The 20,443-nt window shown below is 42.0% G+C and overlaps 1 protein-coding gene across 1 annotated transcript in view; it reads right to left on the bottom strand.

Moving 5' to 3' along the window:
* IPO5 (importin 5) overlaps positions 1-20,443 on the bottom strand; it is a 44,412-nt gene that overhangs the window by 5,664 nt on the left and 18,305 nt on the right. The window contains exons 9-21 of the mRNA XM_070048674.2: positions 18,132-18,219; positions 15,031-15,137; positions 12,561-12,685; positions 12,381-12,470; positions 12,119-12,292; positions 10,253-10,471; positions 9,223-9,306; positions 7,681-7,813; positions 7,469-7,590; positions 5,233-5,329; positions 3,524-3,696; positions 854-965; positions 713-768 (exon numbers count right to left, since the gene is read on the bottom strand). Coding sequence (XP_069904775.2) covers positions 713-768; positions 854-965; positions 3,524-3,696; positions 5,233-5,329; positions 7,469-7,590; positions 7,681-7,813; positions 9,223-9,306; positions 10,253-10,471; positions 12,119-12,292; positions 12,381-12,470; positions 12,561-12,685; positions 15,031-15,137; positions 18,132-18,219 — 1,580 coding nt within the window. The remainder of the gene's footprint in view (positions 1-712; positions 769-853; positions 966-3,523; positions 3,697-5,232; positions 5,330-7,468; positions 7,591-7,680; positions 7,814-9,222; positions 9,307-10,252; positions 10,472-12,118; positions 12,293-12,380; positions 12,471-12,560; positions 12,686-15,030; positions 15,138-18,131; positions 18,220-20,443) is intronic.

Genomic DNA, 20,443 nt, shown 5'->3' on the forward strand with positions numbered 1-20,443 from the left:
TGGAAAGGCAAGTGTGTGGCACGTACTGTACTGACCGAAAAGAATTCCCTTGGAAAACACTCAAGATAATTGAAAAACTTCTACCTTCTGGAGCAGAAGGGTTTTTACTTTACCATTACTATTTTTGTTTTCAGCAGCATTTTCCCCTGGACAGGAGACTGAGGCCTCGTGGCTAGTGGCAATTTGGGCCTAGTAGTATAGTAGTAGGGGAGCATCTGCAGGGATCTGGGAGGACCCGACCATGTCAGCACTGGCCTGCCGGGGACCACAGGCCACTGATGCTGGATGTGACCCATGCTCCAAACATGTTGGATGGTGCCAAGTGTTTTGATGAAGACAGAACCAAGTTGAAATAAGGAAGGCCCAGAGTATCAACAATGTGACTTTGTGCAATCATTTAACACTGGAGTTTGAGGTCATTCACTCTTAAAATGCTTTTGAATGCACCAAAAGATACAAAGGTGGTTGTTAACAACGTGTAAAAGGTAACTTGGGCAAATTCCAAGTCTGAGGTGCAAAGGAGTATAACAAAATGCAGAGAACAAAAAGACAAATTACTTATTTTACAAATTAGTAAATGAAATGGATCTTCCTTCTAAAGATCACTAATAATTACATCAGAGGACAGGTCAGATAATTAGGAAATGAAGCATTTAAAACTCTCTAAGATGCAGATGCTCATGCACACTAAGTTCTGAAGGGGATAGTTTACCTCATCTTGCAGTGACTCTTCAACCTGCTCATCATAATCTTCATCTTGTCTTTTAACTAAAACACACCCAAATAAATGTTTTAAAGGATTGCCAACATTGGTGAAGGATCACATTCAGAAATAAAAGCATGGAAAACTTACCTTGCCGCAGTTCTTGATTTTTAAAATGTTCTTCAAGTTTTGCTTTCAATATCCCTCCCAGTTCTTCAAAGTGTTCATTATTAAGGCATCCATCTCCCATTACTTCAATGCACTAATGAGGCAAAGGAAAAAAAGCAACTCAAAGGGGTTCCGAGAACAGTGTTAAACTTCATTAGGAGTCAACAGGGGGCCAGACTTGTGGCACAGTGGATTAAGCCGCCTTTTACAACACCTGCATCCCATAAAGAAAAGACCCTTTCGCTCCCAACTGCTCCACTTCCAATCAAGCTCCATGCTAATGAGCCTTAGAAAGTGCAGCAGATGGCCCAAGTACCTGGGTTCCTGACATTTACACAGGAGACTACTGAATTGGAGTTTGTGGCTCCTGGCTTTGGCCTGGTGCAGAGCTGCCCACTGCAGCCGTTTGGGGAGTGAATCCGCAGATGGAAGATATGTTTTTCTTCCCTGTCACTCTTTCAAACAAAATGGGAATATTTTAAAGATTTATTTATTTATTTTAAAGTCAGAGATATACAGAGAGGAGAAACAAGAGAACAGAGGTCTTCCATCTGCTGGTTCACTCCCCAAATAGCTGCAACGGCCGGAGCTTCTTCCATGTCTCCCACACGAGGGCAGGGACCTGAGGACTGGGGCCATTTTCCACTGCTTTTCCAGGCTGCAGCCAGGAGCTGAATTGGAAGTGCAGCAGCTGGGACTCAAATGATGCTCATATGAGATACTGGAACTGCAGGTGGCAGCTTTACCCAATATGCCACAGCACCGGCCTCAAAATATGCATTTTTTTTTTTTTGACAGGCAGAGTGGACAGTGAGAGAGAGACAGAGAGGAAGGTCTTCCTTTTCCGTTGGTTCACCCTCCAATGTCCGCTGCGGCTGGCGCACCGCACTGATCCGAAGCCAGGAGCCAGGTGCTTCCCCTGGTCTCCCGTGTGGGTGCAGAGCCCAAGGACTTGTACCATCCTCCACTGCACTCCAGGCCACAGCAGAGAGCTGGACAGGAAAAGGAGCGACCGGGACAGAATCTGGCACCCAGACCCGGACTAGAACCCGGTATACCGGCACCGCAGGCGGAGGATTAGCCTAGTGAGCCGCGGCGCCGGCCAAAATATGCATTTTTAAAGTCCCAGGTGGTCTACTTTCAATCCAGCTCCCTGCTGATGCGCCTGGAAAAGTAGCAGAGGATGGCCCATGTAGTTGGGCCCCTGCACCCACGTGGGAGACACAGAAGAGGCTCCTGGCTTTGAATCAGCTCAACTTTGGCGACTGCAGCCCTTTGGGGAGTGAATCAATGGATGGAAGCTCTCTTTGTCTCTCTCCAACTGCCTTTCAAATAAATGAAAATAATCTTAAATAAAAAAAAAAGCACTGAATGGTGAATCTGTAGAGGCAATGATAATGGTCAAAAGAATGGAAGCATATATTCTTTGGAAAAAGAAATTGTGAGTGCAGGAATATGAGGACAAATGAACATAGGTAAGAACCCTAACACAGGGGAAAAACCCTAAAACTCAGCAAGGAGCAAACAGAGCTGTATGCCATGAGGGTGACAGGTGGGTATGGAGAGAAGAGTGACTTAAAAACCAGTTGTTAGGGCCGGTGCTGTGGTATAGTGGGTAAAGCTGCTGCCTGCAGTGCTGGCATCCCATATGGGTGCTGGTTCTAGTCCCGGCTGCTCCACTTCCGATGCAGCTCTCTGCTATTGCCTGGGAAAGCAGTGGAGGAAGACCCAACTCCTTGAGTCCTTGCACACGCATGGGAGACCCAGAGGAAGCTCCTGGCTCAGATCAGCACAGCTCTGGCCATTGCAGCCAATTGGGGAGTGAACCAGTGGATGGAAGACCTCTCTCTCTCTCTGCCTCTCCTTCTGTGTAACTCTGACTTTCAAATAAATAATAACACTGTTAATGCCGGGAAAGGAGAATGAACAAGGAGGAAAAGAATAAAGACTAGAATACACAAGTGAGGATATTTCAACAGCACAAATAAGAGATGAGATGGGCAATGAGGAAAAAAGTAAACTGGATTTAGGAGAAGGGATAATCACCCAGGAGCGAGACTTGACATGTAACTGACACTGTGGATTATCAGGTAAATGATGGTAGAAACTAATCCAGATTGGCACAGAGGCTGGTGCTGTGGTGCATTGGGTTACAGCATCAGCCTGCAGTGCCAACATCCCATTATGGCTGCTGGTTCAAGTCCCAGCTGCTCCACTTCATGATCCAATTCCCAGCTAATGTGCCTGGGAAAGCAGCCAGTGAAGGATGGCTTTGGTCTGGCCTAGCCCCGGTCAGAGGCCATTTGGGGAGTGAACCAGCAGATGGAAGACCTCTCTATCTCCACTTCTGTTAGTCTACCTTTCAAAAACAAATTTAAAAAATGACTGGCATAGAGAGTCTGCTTCCATGCCTTTGTCCCAATTACTTCCTCCACCTAATCCCCTCTTCCAGGGTGAATTTACTCTTTAGTTTATGTCTTCTCTTAAACAAAAATATGACAACACCAAAAAATTTAAACAACTATCTTCAGTACAAAAGAAAAAATTTGTGTTATAGCACATAAAGAAATCTACCTTGCCCTACAACTCATTAAGCAAGATTAATACTTATGAAATACAATCTTCTACATATTTTCTAAGAAAAACATTTACCTTTGCAAATGAATGCATTATTTCTGAAAGAACATCTGAATCTGGTTCTGTGCCAATGGCCTTGATGAGGGCGTCACACATAAAATGCCACATCTGTGTGAGATACTCAGGACCCCGGACTCTAGCACACTCCAGGAGAAGGGGCATGGATTCTGCTGCTGCCACACGAACACGTTTGACTGTTAAGGAAACGCAATCACTAGGGAGCCTCAAAAGATGATTTTATCACTTGGCTTGCTCACTGAGTTAATAGAAGTGCTAGGCAACTTCTGTTGAGCTAAGACACCTACCCAAGAGTTTGTGTTAAATATAAAGTATATATAAATGTCTTCTTGCCCGACAATATACTTTCCACCTGTCACCTACACAAGCAGGAATGAGTCCAGTGGCAGAGAGAAGGGCCTCCTGTTGCTCTTCCGTAACCAACACAGAATGTCTTCAAGGGGCTGGTGCTGTGGTACAGCAGGTTAAACCACTGCTTGCATGCCAGCACCCCATAATGGAGTGCTGGTCCAAGTCCTGGCTGCTTCGTCTCCAACTGAGCTTCTAATAATGTACCTGGGACGCAGTGGATGGTGGCTCAAGTACCTTGGCCACTGTCACTCATGAGGGAGACCAGGATGAGGATGGCATGCCTGGCTCCTGGCTTCCAGCTGACTGCTGCAGCATTTGGGGGAGTGAACCAACAGATGGAAAAGGGAAGATCTTTCTCACTGTCATTCTTCCTTTCAAATAAAGAAATCTTAGTTCCCAAACTTTTGTTGGTTTTCAATAAAGATTAAGGTGCTTCTCCCTATCACCATTTATAAATTAGGCCCTCAAGGAAGCACTCTTGCTCTGCTTCATGGTGTGTCCCTGTTGGTCGAAGCTGGCTTCACGAAGGCCATGAAGACAGGATGCTGTAAGAGGAACTCCAGAGCTTTTGAGTCAGGTACACTTGGGCTTGGGCCAGCTCTACCACTCCTTGGGGCTATGGCAGTTTTATCCACCCATGAGGTTGTGTCTGGGTGTAAGGGCATAAAAATATACCTATAGATATTGGAACATACAGATCTTCCAGGAGGTACTTCTCTGCAAGGTGCTATCCCATTTGAAATACAGGATTATCTCTGTTATAGGCAGTCAAGTACTAGACCCACTATGAAACAGTAATCAAAGAAAGGTTGAAGTAAACTATACATACAACTGCAAACATCTGCTGGTAAAATGTCAACACCTAAAATCCTCAAGTGCACCATAGAAATCTGTCCACTAGAGGACAGGTAACATTTTCCTTTTAGTGTTTGTGGACAAGGTGAAGCAAAGGCACACACAGAATTCAGGGTCTGGAACCGCAATGCCAGAACAAATACTCCACTCAACACAAAGTCTAATACCTAAAGAAGCTACAATTTTGCGAAATCTAGACATGTTTTACGGTCAACAATTATGGGAGGGGCAGGTGTTTGGCTCAGCGGGTAAGACGTCCACATCCCACACGGGAGTGTCTGGGCTCAATGCTTGGTTTTGCTCCTGACTGCAGCCCCCTGGCTAACGCACATCTTCAGCAGCAGCACCAGTGGCTCCTGTATGAGTTCTCGTCACTCAAGTGGGAGACCCAGAATTAGTTCCCTGGCCACTGTGGGCAATGGCGAATGAACCAGCAAATGGGAGCTTTTCTGTCTCTAACATAATAAACCAACAAAAATATTTTAAAAGTTGCAGGATATCATCATGGAAATAAAATTTCAGTAAAGGGACCATCAGCTTGACAACCTGTTCGGTGTATTCCACAAAACCTTCCTTTAACTCCTTAGCATAGCAAACCTGAAAGTATTGAGGAAGAGAGGAAAAATAAAGATTCATGTTAGTTTTTATTAACAGCAAAGCCATAAGACTCTTTATCTTAACTACATTTAAAGTACATGCAGGACTGTCAAATTAGTCCTCCAATTAGAGATTTTTTTAAATGAAAAGGGACATGAAATGTCTGTACAATATATTGTCAAAGACTGGAATTGGTTTTACTTTATTTCTTGAATGTAGAATTTAGCAAAATATATCATTTACTAAAGGAAAAACAGTTTTAAGATTAAAAAAAGCCCTAAAAACTTCAATTAATAAAGTATATCACTTTTATATATCTGCAACGAACAGGCATAGAAACATGCTACATTTGTATTTGCTCTCCAGTTGAGAGGAAAAAAAGGATATCATAAAAATTAAAAATGCTTACAAATTATAGGCATTAAAAATGAAAGGGAAGAATAACTACAAGAAATACACTTTTCAATGAATTAGAGAATACAGTAACATATTATTAGGCAAAATAAAGTTTAAAGCATTTTCATTTAGCTTTAGTTAACTATTAAATTTATAATAAACCGGCCGGCGCCGCGGCTCACTAGGCTAATCCTCCGCCTTGCGGCGCCGGCACACCGGGTTCTAGTCCCGGTCGGGGCGCCGGATTCTGTCCCGGTTGCCCCTCTTCCAGGCCAGCCCTCTGCTGTGGCCAGGGAGTGCAGTGGAGGATGGCCCAGGTGCTTGGGCCCTGCACCCCATGGGAGACCAGGAAAAGCACCTGGCTCCTGGCTCCTGCCATCGGATCAGCGCGGTGCGCCGGCCGCAGCGCGCCGGCCGCGCCGGCCATTGGAGGGTGAACCAACGGCAAAGGAAGACCTTTCTCTCTGTCTCTCTCTCTCACTGTCCACTCTGCCTGTCAAAAAAAAAAAAAAAAAAAAAAAAAAAAAAAAAAATTTATAATAAACCATCATTTCTTAAGCCTAACTCTTAAAAAATTGAATTCTTTCACTCTGCAACACATGTTCACAGAGAAAAAGAAAGTTGGAAGGCAGTGTGAAACACATACACATCCCTCCATTATACCATAACAGATAATGACTGTTAAAACATTTACATTTTCAGGGCCAGTACTGTGGCCCATTAGGTTAAGCCTATGCCTGTGATGCCAGCATCCCACAAGAGTGCTGGTAACAGCCTGGGAAAGCAGTAGAAGATGGCCAAGTGCTTGTGACCCCTGTACCCACGTGGGAGACTTGGAAAAAGCTCCTGGTTTCGCAATGGCCCAGCTCTGGACGTTGTAGCCATTTAGGGAATGAACAAGCAGATGGAAGACCTCCTTCTCTTTCTGTAACTCTACCTCTCAAATAAATAAAATTTTAAAAAAATTTACTTTTTCCTACCATGTATATTTTTTTACACAACTAAAATCATACCCATTTTGCTTTATTTTTAATTCCATGCTCAGATTTCTGTTCATTCATTCAAGAAATACTCCTTAGCCATCTACTATAGAGCAAGCAGAAAACACACACAGATCCTTCCCTCACACAGCTTCTAGTTAAACCCTTTGCAAGGTGCTGTGATTTACCAATCATTTTCCTATGAACAAGTTTCAGGTTCTCCACTGTTCTTGGTCACTAAAAAACAGCATGGACAACAAAAGGCTGCATCCATAAAATTAAGATGTAAATCCAGAAGTGGCAATGTTGGGTCCTACTTTTCAAAGTATAAATTCCAGTGCCAGCGCCATGGCACAGCAGATTAAAGTCATGGCCTACAGTGCCGGCATCCCATACGGGACCTGGTTCCAATCCTAGCTTCTCCAATTCCAGTCCAGCTACCTGCCAACTGCCTGGGAAAGCAGCTGAGGATAACCCAAATGACTGGGCCCCTATACCAATGTGGGAGACCCAGAAGAAGCTCCTGGCTCCTGGTTTCAGTCTTACCCAGCACCAGCCATTATGGCCATTTGGGGAGTGAACTAGCCGATCTCTCTCTGTAACTGCCTTCCAAATAAATAATTTTTTTTTTTAAAAAAAGGGTAAGTATATTTCTGGCTCTTCAAAATGATTTCTTTAGCCATTATTAAAATCACTCCCAAGAAATGTATATAAATGAATTATGAGAGAATATAAAAGTTCAGTGCAAATTATGATCTCTCACCAACATCTGGCAAGCAGTAGATTTTTCTTCTAGTCCTGCAGTTTTTATACCAAAACTCTGTTGATCTCCAAGATTCACAAATTCCCAACCATCATCATCACTCATATTCTCCATGTCTTGTGCTATAAGCAGGAAAGAAAATTACATATATAGAGAATACAATAGCAAAGAGAGGAATATTACAACTGACACATCTTTGGGAAGACACCTACTATCTAGAAGGGCTACTTCAGGCTTAATCGAAGCTGTCTTCATTAAGGGCCCCATCACCACGGGAAGGTACTGCTGGAATTCTTTTCCCAGGATTTTGCACATTCTGGCCCACGCTGAGATCATGTAAGAGATCTGGGGAAAAATTCAAAGTTCAAATAGATTTTAAAACAATGGGAGAATAAGACATGATGAAGAAAGCTATTTTCCAACTTCACAAAGAGTATTTTATTGGTATATCCACAGCACTGAAGTAATAATGTTCAGAACCAACAATGAAACCTCTGTGAACACTGTATATACTAGGATACGGATAGCAGGTGAGGCAAAAAAACAAACAAAAAACAACCAGGACTGTGCCTGTTTTAAGTAGTTTTCCTCCTACCATCACATCAAGTTCGACACTAATTTGTTCTAACTTTTGTATCTGACGCTGTACCCCTACTGTCTGGTACTCCACTCATGAATTATTAGAATCAAGCAAACAGAATATCCCATCCCTTCCTATTGGCTGTCGTAGTTTTCTGTGGGAAGTGGCCTGGTCCCACTGTGTTTACAGACTTAATCACCGCAATTTGCCCAGAGAGAATCTGCTTCTAATTCAGGATCCCTATTACCCAGAAAATGCTTTTTACCCTCCGCCACCCCAGATATCTACCTATCCATGTTTTATTGTGTGTTCACATACACACTCCCCAACTCTTTTTAAAAATAAGGTCCATTCATTCCAAAAACATGTTCCATGTTTTCTACTTGCAAGGCATTCTACAATTTGCTGATACAAAGGTAAACAGCAGGCAGAGTCCTTACAGCTTATAGTTCCCTAAGTCTCTCGGGTGTCAGCAGCTTGAAAGATATTCACCCAACCTTTTATCTCTCTGTATACATAAAGATATACATATGACATTTTTCAAAGAAAGCAAAAAAAAAGTTTCTTTGTAAAACGGTAATTTTCTTATCTAAGTTATGGGAAACAATGACAGTGTGACAGTGTAAAGTCAAAATTTAATTCAACCATTATTGAGTGCATTGCTATGTGTTATACACTGTGAACAGCATTAGGATGACAGACATCTAACCACTACTGAGACTGAGCCAATTAGGAAAATAAGTAGGAATCATCCGGGTATGTGACAGGAGAGGGATGCAGCACTCAAAGGGCCAAGGGAGACCCGAATGAGGACAGTTAAGTGGTTGGATTGATGAAACCTGGATTTAGGAGAGGTCTGGAAGCCACAAGCACCCAGAAGAAACCTGAAGCTATCAGTGTGGACAACACTGCTCCCAGAGAGTAAGAAGGTGAGAACGATGAGGAGAGCCCTCAAGAGCATCAAAACTTGAGCAAGAGCCCAAGGCAGTGGGAGCAGCTCACAGGAAGCTGAGAGAAAATGATTCCAGAAGGAAAACCGGCGAGGATGTCTCTGAAATCAGTGGTTGATAAAAGCTCAAGAAATCTACCACTACATATTTTTAAGTACACTTAACCTTGTGCTGCCCACAATTTATTAATGGATCGAGGCCAATGCATCTTTAAGACTACTTACCTGAGGATCATCATCTTCCATATCGTTGAAGTCTGTCTGGGTCTTTAACAACAGCTGCATAACATCTGATGCATCTTGCATAAACTAGAGGAAAATAGGTACAAAAAGCAACAACAGTATTATCAGGGTACAGAGCACCTAAATTTTGTTTCTGTGCAGTGAAAAACTTACAAAGATAAGTTAATATTGATGTTGGTTTTGGAGGTGGCATGAGACGAGATTCCCTGCTGACAGTTTTGAGGGTCAGAAAGTGAGGAGTCAATGACAGGAACTCTCCTTGGGTCAGTTTGGGAACTCTGAGAGGCCTTGCTATTGTGCACACAGATTTCCCTCTTAGGACACTTAATGCTCTTTGCATCAACAGGAAAGCAAATGGCATTTTCCCAAACGTGTTTAAGAAGAACTAAACTTATGGATACTGAACTCTACACATCTTGCATAAGACAGACTGTATCTGTGGTAAAGAAAGGAGGATGTAGTGAGACCATAAATGAGTTGAGAAATCTCAATATTAACAATGAAAAAACGGAGACTCGGGGCTGGTGCTGTGGCACGGCGGGTTAAAGCCCTGGCCTGAAGTGTCGGCATCCCATATGGGTGCCGGTTCTAGTCCCAGCTGCTCCTCTTCCAATCCAGCTCTCTGCTATGGCCTGGGAAAGCAGTAGAGGATGGCCCAAATCCTTGGACCCCTGCACCCACGTGGGTGACCTGGAAGCTCCTGGCTCCTGGCTCTGGATCGGTGAAGCTCCGGCCGTTGCGGCCACTGGGGAGTGAACCAGTGGATGGAAGACCTCTCTCTGTAATTCTGTCTTTCAAATAAATACAAATAAAAAATCTAAAAACAAAACAAAACAAAACAAAACCCAAAGCACTCACACAAAAAAACCGGAGACAACAATTTGCTTCCACATAAAGTGGGAGTAATGTGAAAGGACAGCAGGAGGAAGGGAGACGGGGGAAACCCCTCTGGTGCCCTAACACCCCCATGGCCGGAACATGCACAGTAATAACGACGACACAAATCGCTTACCTTTTCCTTTCCAACAGCCAGACCAATCAGGCTGATGCATTCAATCGTTTTCCCTCTCAGAAGTCTGAGCTCCTTTTGAACTGCATTTTCAACAATGTGCTTCAGCGATGGCATAAATAAGTCATAGTACGGGACAAATTTTTCTTCTGCAGTATCTGCAACTGATGCAATGGACGTCACAACTTGTTCCAAAACTAACTTTGTGCCTTTCTGAATCAACTAGAAGGAAGAAACATACAAAAAAATTATTTAAAATGATAAACCAGAAAACAATTTTTTTGAGTAAGGCGAAGTTTTATTTAATTCAGAAACCTCCTGTTGCAGTAGCGAGGGGGGCACCAAGAAAGGCAGACCCCAGAAATACTTCTGTAAGCATTCATGTTGAACTATTGGGAAACCCACTTGCTTCCCTTAATACAACACCCCTTACTCATTTCTGCTTTATCTCAAAAGCACAACTAGTCCTGAACTATAGATCTTAATTCTTCTTATTACCGACTGAATTACAGACCTGACGAAGTTATGACTCCAAATGTCTTCATTCCCCAAACCCATCCTCAGCAGAGCTCTTCATCTCGTATCACAAACTATCACACCTCATCATCCTACTCCATTCTCTGCTTCTTAACATCTATTCCATGGCTGACCCCCAAGCAGTGTTTTTCCTCCTGTACTGGGCCACCCTCTCTTGGTGCAAATCCTGCCCACAAATATTATCTTCCTCCAACCCAGCTCAGCACCTCCTTCCTGAAATCTTTGAAATACCCACACACCGCCCAAGAGACTACTTTCACACTGAAGCCCTGTACCCAAACCTATGTGTGAGGTCATGTTGGATCCATCCATTCCTGATTTAACAACTGACCCATTCACCTTCAACCTGGGTCCACCTGTCTTCAGACACATGTGTGTTTCCTTTATCACAATCTTTTTGTGTTGCCATCTGATATTGAACCCTTGGGCCTGTTTGAAAGTCCTTTTTCCTTGGTTTCTGAGACATTACATTTCTTGTTTTCTTCTTTGCTCTCTGACCAGTCACTATGGTTTGTGAACTGTTTGTTACTAGTCCATAATGAGTTAAACACAGGAACTGAGACTGTTTACAAACTCCTGTAACAATTTGACAGTAAGTTTATGTCTGTTGAAACCAATAGTGAAAAAAAGGAGGCTTTTATTCTGTACATGTCCTTAATATTCATTTTTATAGCAGCAATCTGTTCTCATTGTTTGACAACAAACTGGGCCTTAACCCTTGCTTTCCTATCCACATCTCTCCTCACACATTGTTGTAATAAAATCCTTCAACTATTTGCAGGTTGCATCTCTTTCTTAAGCTGTAATTATAAGCCATCTTCTATTTGGATAGTTAGCCCTTATTTTAAAATTCAACATATTCAAAGCAAAATGAATACTGTTTCTTATATTCTATTTCCATCACTTTGATGAGATGATCACATCTTACTTCTTTCATCTTTTACAATTCAAATTGGCAGAAAGAAACTGCTAACACTTACTATGAAATGCCTTAGAATTACCTCTTTCCCCCAATTTCCATTATCATCATCCAAGCTCCCTGGACAATGATCCAACATAATGGACTTACCTTAAAGCTTCCTTTTTTGTTTATGCCTTACAATGCTACCACACTGGTTACCTATAATTATTTGAAGTTTTTATCTTTTGCAGTTCCTGTACTGGCCCATGCTTGGTCAAGCCTGAATTATTCTACTCAGAAAAGCTTGGACTGACCTCCTTAAACTTTATATTCTTTATGACCTTGCTCAAAATCTCTTTTCCTCTAGGTCTCACCTATCAAATTAGCCCAAATTAATCTCTAAAGAGGAGCATGAAGATCTTAAAACTAACCTCTTGAAGTTTAAGGACCATAATGGAATGCAGATGTTTCACCAAGTTATCTAGGTAGGGAATAAGCAGCGCCTTGGGACAATCTTCAGTGAAATTAATGAGCGCTGCAGCTGCGTGGGCCTGTACCCGCTGGTTGCCTTGGTCTTCCATCGTCTGCAGCAGAGCGGCAATCACCTGGCAAACAACATCAAGTAAGCATGCATCTGCAATTCACATCCTTCCACTGGCGCTGGATTTCAGGGTCTGAGGACTTGTCACTCACCTTCTCATGAAATTTCTTTTGGAAACCAGGTGCAAAATCGGTGGCCATCTGTCCCACAGCATTGCAGGCTGCATACCTTACTCTAGGGTGCTGGAACAGGTTCTTTTTATTAGTACAGGCCATAGGTACCCACGTGAAACCAGGGCAGTAGTTGTAAATAAAATATCTACTGGTACTTACAGGATCCTGAAGGAAAAGTAAAACAAAATTCACAATCTCGTTTAGAATTCCTTCCATCTGCTGGTGACAACCTTCACCAATGGCAGACAAAGCCATCAGTCCCGCATGCCGATATTTCCAGTCAGCTACAAAAGAGAATTATACGTGAAGAAATAGCAACTAGACAGTATAAACAAGCTATTTTGGTAGTAAGAAGCGCAAAAAAGCTGTTCTTACTTGGAAAAAACTCAAAACTTTTATGTACTTATTACCAACAGAAAGAGTGTGCCTAGTTGGCTTATTTCACTGTAAGAGTAGTTTCATTCCCAAGCCTAAATGAAAACAGGGAAGCAAAGAACTTACCAGCATTTATTCTTCCTACTTAAAACTTTACCTGCAAGATTTATTATAAGCAATAAATGCTTGGGTTTTGAGTCACATACTATGTTCATCAAAAACAGACTGAGTCCTATAGTCACACTTTAGGAAAAAAAAAAAAGTCTGGGGCCAGGGTTGTAGCTTAGTGGAAAAAGCCACCTGTTGGGGCCAGCGCCGTGGTTCACTTGGTTAATCCTCTGCCTGCAGTGCCGGCATCCCATATGGGCACCGGGTTCTAGTTTCGGTTGCTCCTCTTCCAGTCCAGCTCTCTGCTGTGGCCCAGGAAGGCAGCGAAGGATGGCCCAAGTGCTTGGGCCCCTGCACCCGCATGGAAGACCAGGAGGAAGCATCTGGTTCCTGGCTTCGGATCAGCACAGAACGCTGGCCCTAGTGGCCATTTGGGGGGTGAACCAATGGAAGAAGACCTTTCTCTCTGTCCCTTTCTGTCTGTTTCTCTCTCTGTCAAATAAATACAAAAAATTAATTAATTAAAAAAAGAAAAAGCCACTTGTAATACCGGCAACCCATATGAGCACTGGTTCATGTCCTAGCTGCTTCACTTCTGAACCAGCCCCCTGCTAATGGCCTGGGAAAGCAGTGGAGGGTGACCCAAGTGCACTCATAGAGACCCAGAAGAAGCCCCTGTCTCCTGGCTTCAGCCTGGTCCAGGCCCAGGCCATTGGGGCCATTCAGGAAGTGAACCAACAAATGCCAAAAGTCATATACTTAAAAAAAATCTATGATGCATATGTAAAGCCTTTTAGTGAATTGTATTAGTTGAATTTTTAATTACAAATCACAACCACATTCCCAACAACCTCATTTGAAGAGTAATGTCAATCAAAGAAGAAACAGTGATTGCTGGTTGGACTTTTGTGCCATCTCCTAATGTCTCTGGGCTTCATTTCATCTTAAAATTGAAAAGCCAGGGTTTTTGCAACTCTTACAAGTCAAGCAGTCTGGTTCTATCCCTTTAGAAAAAGATGCTCAAAAAAGTTTAGGGGTGGAAAGAGAAAACTATCCAAGATCCAGATGTGAAAGTTAGGCTGCTCATAGTGATATGATAAATTCCTGAGTAAAGGCTTACACGTGTCTATATGTATATGTGTAGTCACATTTTGAAAAACCACAGTACAGCAGTATGCATGTATGAGGTCACAGCAAAGTCTCAGAGAAGTGTTCACAGCAGTCCCCTCTCAATACAATCAAGGGGCTTATAATTTATACACTTTAATATTTTAACATTTTTACATCAGATTTGTAACTAAAATAAAATTATGTAATAATCTTTGGTACCACCATCCTCTTCTGCTCTTCCAGAAGCATTAGCAGGGAGCTGGATCGGAAGTGCAGCAGCTGGGACTTGAACCATATGGGATGAAGGCATTGCAGGTGGTGGTTTAACCTGCTTCGCCACAATGCCAGCCTGTTTTTTTCTTATAATAGATTTATTCAGGAGCCGATGCTGTGCTGTTGCGGGTAAACCTGCTGCCTCTCTGCAATGGCCTGGGAAAGCAGTAGGGGTTGCAGGTACTTGGGCCTCTGCACCCATGTGGGAGACCTGGAGGAAGCTCCTGGCTCTGGCTTCGAATTGGCCCAGCTCCAGCTGTTGTGGCCATTTAGGAAGTGAACCAGCAGATTTCTCTCATTCTCTGCCTCTGTCTCTCTGTAACTCTGCCTTTCAAATAAATAAACAATTCTTAAAAAAAAAAAAAAAAAGATTGATTCAAGGAAAATTATATGAATCAAACATGCTAATATTCATAAACATTCAACTAATGATATCTTATTTAAACTTAAGTCAAACTCAAGTCTAAATATTTCTGATTAGGAAGTAAATCTGTAAAGCTCCATTAGGTTTTCTATCCATTGAAGCTAATTCTTTGGAAGGAAAAATCAAGTATCTTTGGCAGTGAGGAAAAACATTCTTTTTAGCCTAAGACTAAAAGGTTCCAAAGATGACTAAATAGAATTTTATCAGGAGAATGTAAGAATTAAGTTAAATATAAATCATAAAATGTCAAAGACGATTTTAAAATAGTCTAAGTAATGGTCAGAGTTTAAGATTTAGAAAGCAGCATTTTGCTATTCTAGCATTTGCAGGACAGCTTACGATTTTGAAGCATTTGCATGATGTGTTCTTTAATCATCGGTAGAACGAGCTTCCCACCGAGTCCGCAAGCCATTCGGTCTAACGCACTTTCACCAGCAACTGCGTTGCTAAACAAAGGAACAAAGTAACACAGTCAACATATCTAAAATACACAAGGAATTACAGTGTACATATTTCTCAACATGTTATTAAACTAGCACTGAGAGAAAAATCAAGAAGTCTTTAAAAAATATACATTTTTCTAGCCGGCGCCGTGGCTCACTAGGCTAATCCTCCGCCTTGTGGCACCGGCACACCGGGTTCTAGTCCCGGTCGGGGTGCCGGATTCTGTCCCGGTTGCCCCTCTTCCAGGCCAGCTCTCTGCTGTGGCCCAGGAGTGCAGTGGAGGATGGCCCAAGTCCTTGGGCCCTGCATCCCATGGGAGACCAGGATAAGTACCTGGCTCCTGCCATCGGATCAGCATGGTGCGCCGGCCACAGTGCGCTGGCCGCGGCGGCCGTTTGAGGGTGAACCAATGGCAAAGGAAGACCTTTCTCTCTGTCTCTCTCTCTCACTGTCCACTCTGCCTGTCAAAAAAAAAAATATATATATATATATACACATTTTTCTTTAAAATTCATTCATTTTTAAAGGTGGAATCACAGATAGACCAAGATCCTTCTTGCACTGGCTCACTCCTAGAACGCCTGTAACAGCCACAATTGGGGCAGGTTGAAGCTAAAATCCAGAGATCCCATTCAGGTCTCCCTTCTAAGTGGCAGGAGCCCAAGTACTTGTGCCATCATCTGTTGTTTCCTGAGATGTGCACTAGCAGGAAGCTGGACTGCAAGCAGAGGAGGGACCCCATCCCAGCCACTCTAATATGCACTGCAGGTGTCAAGTACCACTGACAACACCAGCCACTATCTTTTCAACATGGTGTTCAAGTTACATTTTTTTTTTTTTTTACAAAGGGGGCACACAGAGGCCAGCATTGTGGCACAGCAGGTTAAGCTGCTGCCTGCAGCACTGGCATCCCATATGGGCACCATCTGGAGACCCGGCTGTGGCTCCACTTCTGACCCCAGGTCCCTGCTAACAGTCTGGGAAGCAGCAGATGATGGCCCAAGTGCTTGGGCCCCTGTCACCCACATGTGGCACCCAGATGAAGCTCCTGGCTTTTGGCTTTGGCCTGGCCTATCCCTGGCCATTATGGCCATTTGTGAAGTGAACAAGCTGATGGAAGATTTCTCTCAGAAATAAAAGCAGAGTGTTGGAGGGAGCCTGTGTATCTCATTTCCTAGAAAAAATATCCTTCAAACTACGTTGTGTGCAGAACACAGAAAATTGGAAGGGGTAAGAGAAGGTATATGATTTTCCCCTTTCACAGTGAGCTAGCTCATTCACCTTAAAGCAGTGCCAACTGCACTGCCAAAAAGCAAGCAAAGATGAAACTCAAAGATGAAAACTACTGCTTTCACTGGAAACTGAAGTGCTATGGGCACAAAGCATTTGTACATTTATTTTGACTTGGAAATGGAAGAATAGATTTGCCATGGGCACAATATTTAACTCTTTTGAGGACAAATATAGATGAAGAAGTAAATGACTTCCTAATAGGTTTTTAGGCCTAAAAATCTGATCTCAAAATACATTTACACCCTAAGAAAATCTTACTCATCTAAATCCAGAAAAAGTAGTTTCTTAAGTTGAGTACGTTTAAGAGTTGTTTCCAGGACAATTTAAAGGACAGGTAAATGAGCCAAAGAAAGGAAACATCGCCTAACTCCCATCTTCTCTTCAGCCCAGTGGAGGAATATTTCAAAATACCACCAAAGCCAAAAGTCAATCATTTTAAATAAAAGGATCAGGTCTCAAAAATGTAGCACAGAGTCAAATGTCTCTAATTTTGATCCTTGTCAGCCTGCTGGTGTATACGGACTAGCAGACCTTCAGGGAAATAATTTCACTGGTGTGTAAGGAAGGCTGGGATGAGCAAGAGAAATGGGCTTTCACCTCAGGTCATCAGTGGCCCAAGGAGCCTCACACAAAGCAATCGACCCTCACTTAGAGTCTAAAACATAACTCTGGGACTACTGAAAAAAAGTCAATTCAAGTAAAAGCTCTGAAGTGCTGCATTTCATATACATTCAAGGGGCTACCTGAATGCACTACGGCACGATGAATAGACTCGATGTCAATTAGCTTTTCTATCAGAATCTGCATCTATGGGAGCTCCCTAAGGCAAAATAACTAAGTAGCATAGTAATTAGCACTGCTAGTCACCCAGTGTACAAATCTTGTCACCACTGCATCTTCTCTAGCGTGTAATGGGCAGATACAGACAGGGTTCAGAGAATTCTGCTAGAACACTGTTCTAACTCAAGTTGATGCATATAAAAGCTTCTTTATAGCCAATGTAAAAGATAAGCTGAAACTTAAGAAAGTATGTAAAAAATTTAAAGGATAAAAGTTACTGTATTTGCTGTATTTCAAGTCTTAAGTTCTTTAAAATAAAGATAACTTCCTTGTTTCATGTATTATCTATTTACTATTAGTTTATGAATGCTCAGTAAATGCATATAAATTTTATTAGCAGAAGTTATTCATTAAAAATATCACTTATAAAATATGACAAAGAAAAGGCACTGGTGTTGTGGCATAGTGGCTTCAGCTGCTGCTGTGACAACCAGCATCCCATATCAGAGTGCATGTTCAAGTCCTGGCAGCTGTTTCTGATCCAGCTTCCTGCTAATGTGCCTGGGAAGGCAGTAGATGTTGACCTGGAAGCCTGCCACCCACGTGGGAGACCTGGATGGAGTTCCAGGCTCTGGGCTTCAGACTGGCCCAGAACTGGCTATTGTGGCTATTGAGGGGATTGAACAATTGGATGGAAGATCTTGCTTTCTTTCTCCCTCTGTCACTCTTTCAAGTAAATAATTCTTTAAAAAGTCACAGAATTGTATACAACACAAAGCCTCCCATATTCCAAACTGAAACTCAGCTTTCAAATCACAATGGTGAAAAGCTGGTCCTTGTAGTCCTGAAGCTCTTACTGCCCACCTTAGGCGCACACTAGTACCTGAAGCACTGCCACACAGTAGTAGCAGGTGTGGGGTTACCTGTCAAAGTCATCATCTTCTAGTTCATCAGCATTCGCCCAGTCCTCATCCTCTTCCAGATCAACCATCATTGCTAACATCTGGGGAACTAAATTAAGTAATTATTTCATACCTGTCAATATCATCAAGTTATAAACAAGAATTTTAAATATACAACACTTTGCCTTTGAGAGAGTGAGACAAAACCCTAGAGTGAGCCCTCCATATCTGCGGGTTCACATCCTAGAATTCAATCAATCCATGATGGAAATTACTCGGGAAAAAACTACGCTGACCATGCACAGACTCGTTTTCCTTTTCCTACTCCCTAAATAATTTAACACCTATATAGATAGCATTTACATTGTATTAGGTATTGTAATCTAGAGATGATTTAAAGCATACAGGAGTTAGGTTACATGCAAATACTATGTATGTCATTTTATATAAAGGACTTGAGCCTCGGAGAATTTTAATATTCTGGTGGTGGCAGTGGGGGTAGTTTCCCCAAGGGTTTCAAGGAAGGACTGTGCTTGCCTGTGCCCCTAAAATATAGTCTGTTAAATTTTAACCTTTTGCTATAATTGCTTTAATCTCATTTAAAGGGGAAAAAAAACACCTAACAGTAAAGAGCAAAACAGTTCTGTTAGCTTCCCAAATCCCACTGTACTTTCTCCCTCCCTACCAGATAGACACCACCACAAAATGAATGTTTATCATTCCCTAAATGTTTTTACACTTGAACTATAAATTTCTGTATTCTCACACATGAATCCAGTCTGTACCTTTGGCAATTTGCATTTTTCTTCAACACACATGGACTTCACTAATTACTTCATAGCTTTCTGGAACATAAACACACTACCCACTGTTCTGTTCATGAACACTTCAGTCCTGAAATACCGTGGCCCAACTTTTTTCTCCTCTTGCTTATGCTTTCATGAAATTCCTACGCGGCTCCCTGACAGGTGTGAGTCTGGACATTAATCATTACAAGGATCTTCAATATTACCAAGAATCACCAAACTGCTCTCTACTGCTCCTCATAATCTACATTCCTATGGGAAATTTAGGAGGGCTGCCTTAGGTCATAACAAGAAGTGACCAGCAGCTCCACACCTTTCATCAACACTTGATACTGCTGAAGTTTCTGACAACTTGTATCCACTATTACTCTTGTTTTGAGACCTCTATTCACAGCCTTTGTCTATTTTCTAGGTATCAAAACTTTGTTTACTGTATGCATTGCAATTATTTTTACCTAGTTTGTAGCTTAATCTCTTAATTTCATTTCTGGTGTATTTAGCCGTCCAAAAAATGTTTAGTTTTGCAAATTTAGCAAAATCTGTATATATGGTTTATGATTCAGTCTTAAAAATTTTCTACCATTAAGCTTTACTTGTGAAGTGTACTCACAATTATTAATTTTTATTAATTATTAATTTTTATAGGATATCTGAGGTTGGAATGTGTTTTTCTACATAGAAATAACTAGCTGTCCCAATAACCCTTCACAAATCAGTTTTTCAAGTTGGCTTTGTTTCCATGAGAGTGGGATCTGTTCTATCCACCTACAACCCAACAAATTCTAAATTCTCATAACTGATAGGGCAATAGCTCCACCTTGTTCATCCAAATTGCTTTAGCTACTCCAGGCCCTATGTTCCATCACAGATTTTCAGTATCAAATCTGTCACGATCAATCCCTACTGGGACTTTGACTGAAATGTACTGAATTTATAGAGTGATCTGAGGGAAACTTAGCTCCTCCATTAGTTTTTCAATATACTATTCAGTTTCTTCCATAAAGGTCTTAGACATCTTTGGACTTATTCCCACAAATTACACACTGTGTCTATCACAAGATTTTTTTTTCCTGGTAAAATTTTCAAGTGATCATTACTAGTATACAGGAACACTAATTTTTACGTGCTCATATCTAATAGCCTTGCTAAATCCTTTGATCTTGTCTAACAATTTATCTGTTGATTTTTTTTTTCTTTAAATAGACAACCACAGAGCTTACAAGTAAGCACTAATTTTTGTTTGAATTCCTCTACTCATTTTTGTCTCTGGATGCATTGTCTGGGACCACCAGTAGAGTGTTAGTAGGAATACTTTTCTTATTCCTGAGTTTAATGGGAAAGTTTCTAAAATTCCAGGCACCCCTCTCAGTTTAAGTTATAAGTACCACTACGAAGTAAAACTGGTAAAGGATTTAAGTACACGAAGAAATGGTTAGGACGTAACACGACCATGTTACTTTCAGCATGGTGAGACTTCACAGTCCTGGCGCAGCACACTAATCACTAAGTTTCTCCTGCGGAAGGTAT

Source organism: Oryctolagus cuniculus, chromosome 9 (genome assembly GCF_051225735.1).
Source record: "Oryctolagus cuniculus isolate XC-2025 breed Fujian yellow rabbit chromosome 9, ASM5122573v1, whole genome shotgun sequence".
NCBI lineage: Eukaryota > Metazoa > Chordata > Mammalia > Lagomorpha > Leporidae > Oryctolagus > Oryctolagus cuniculus.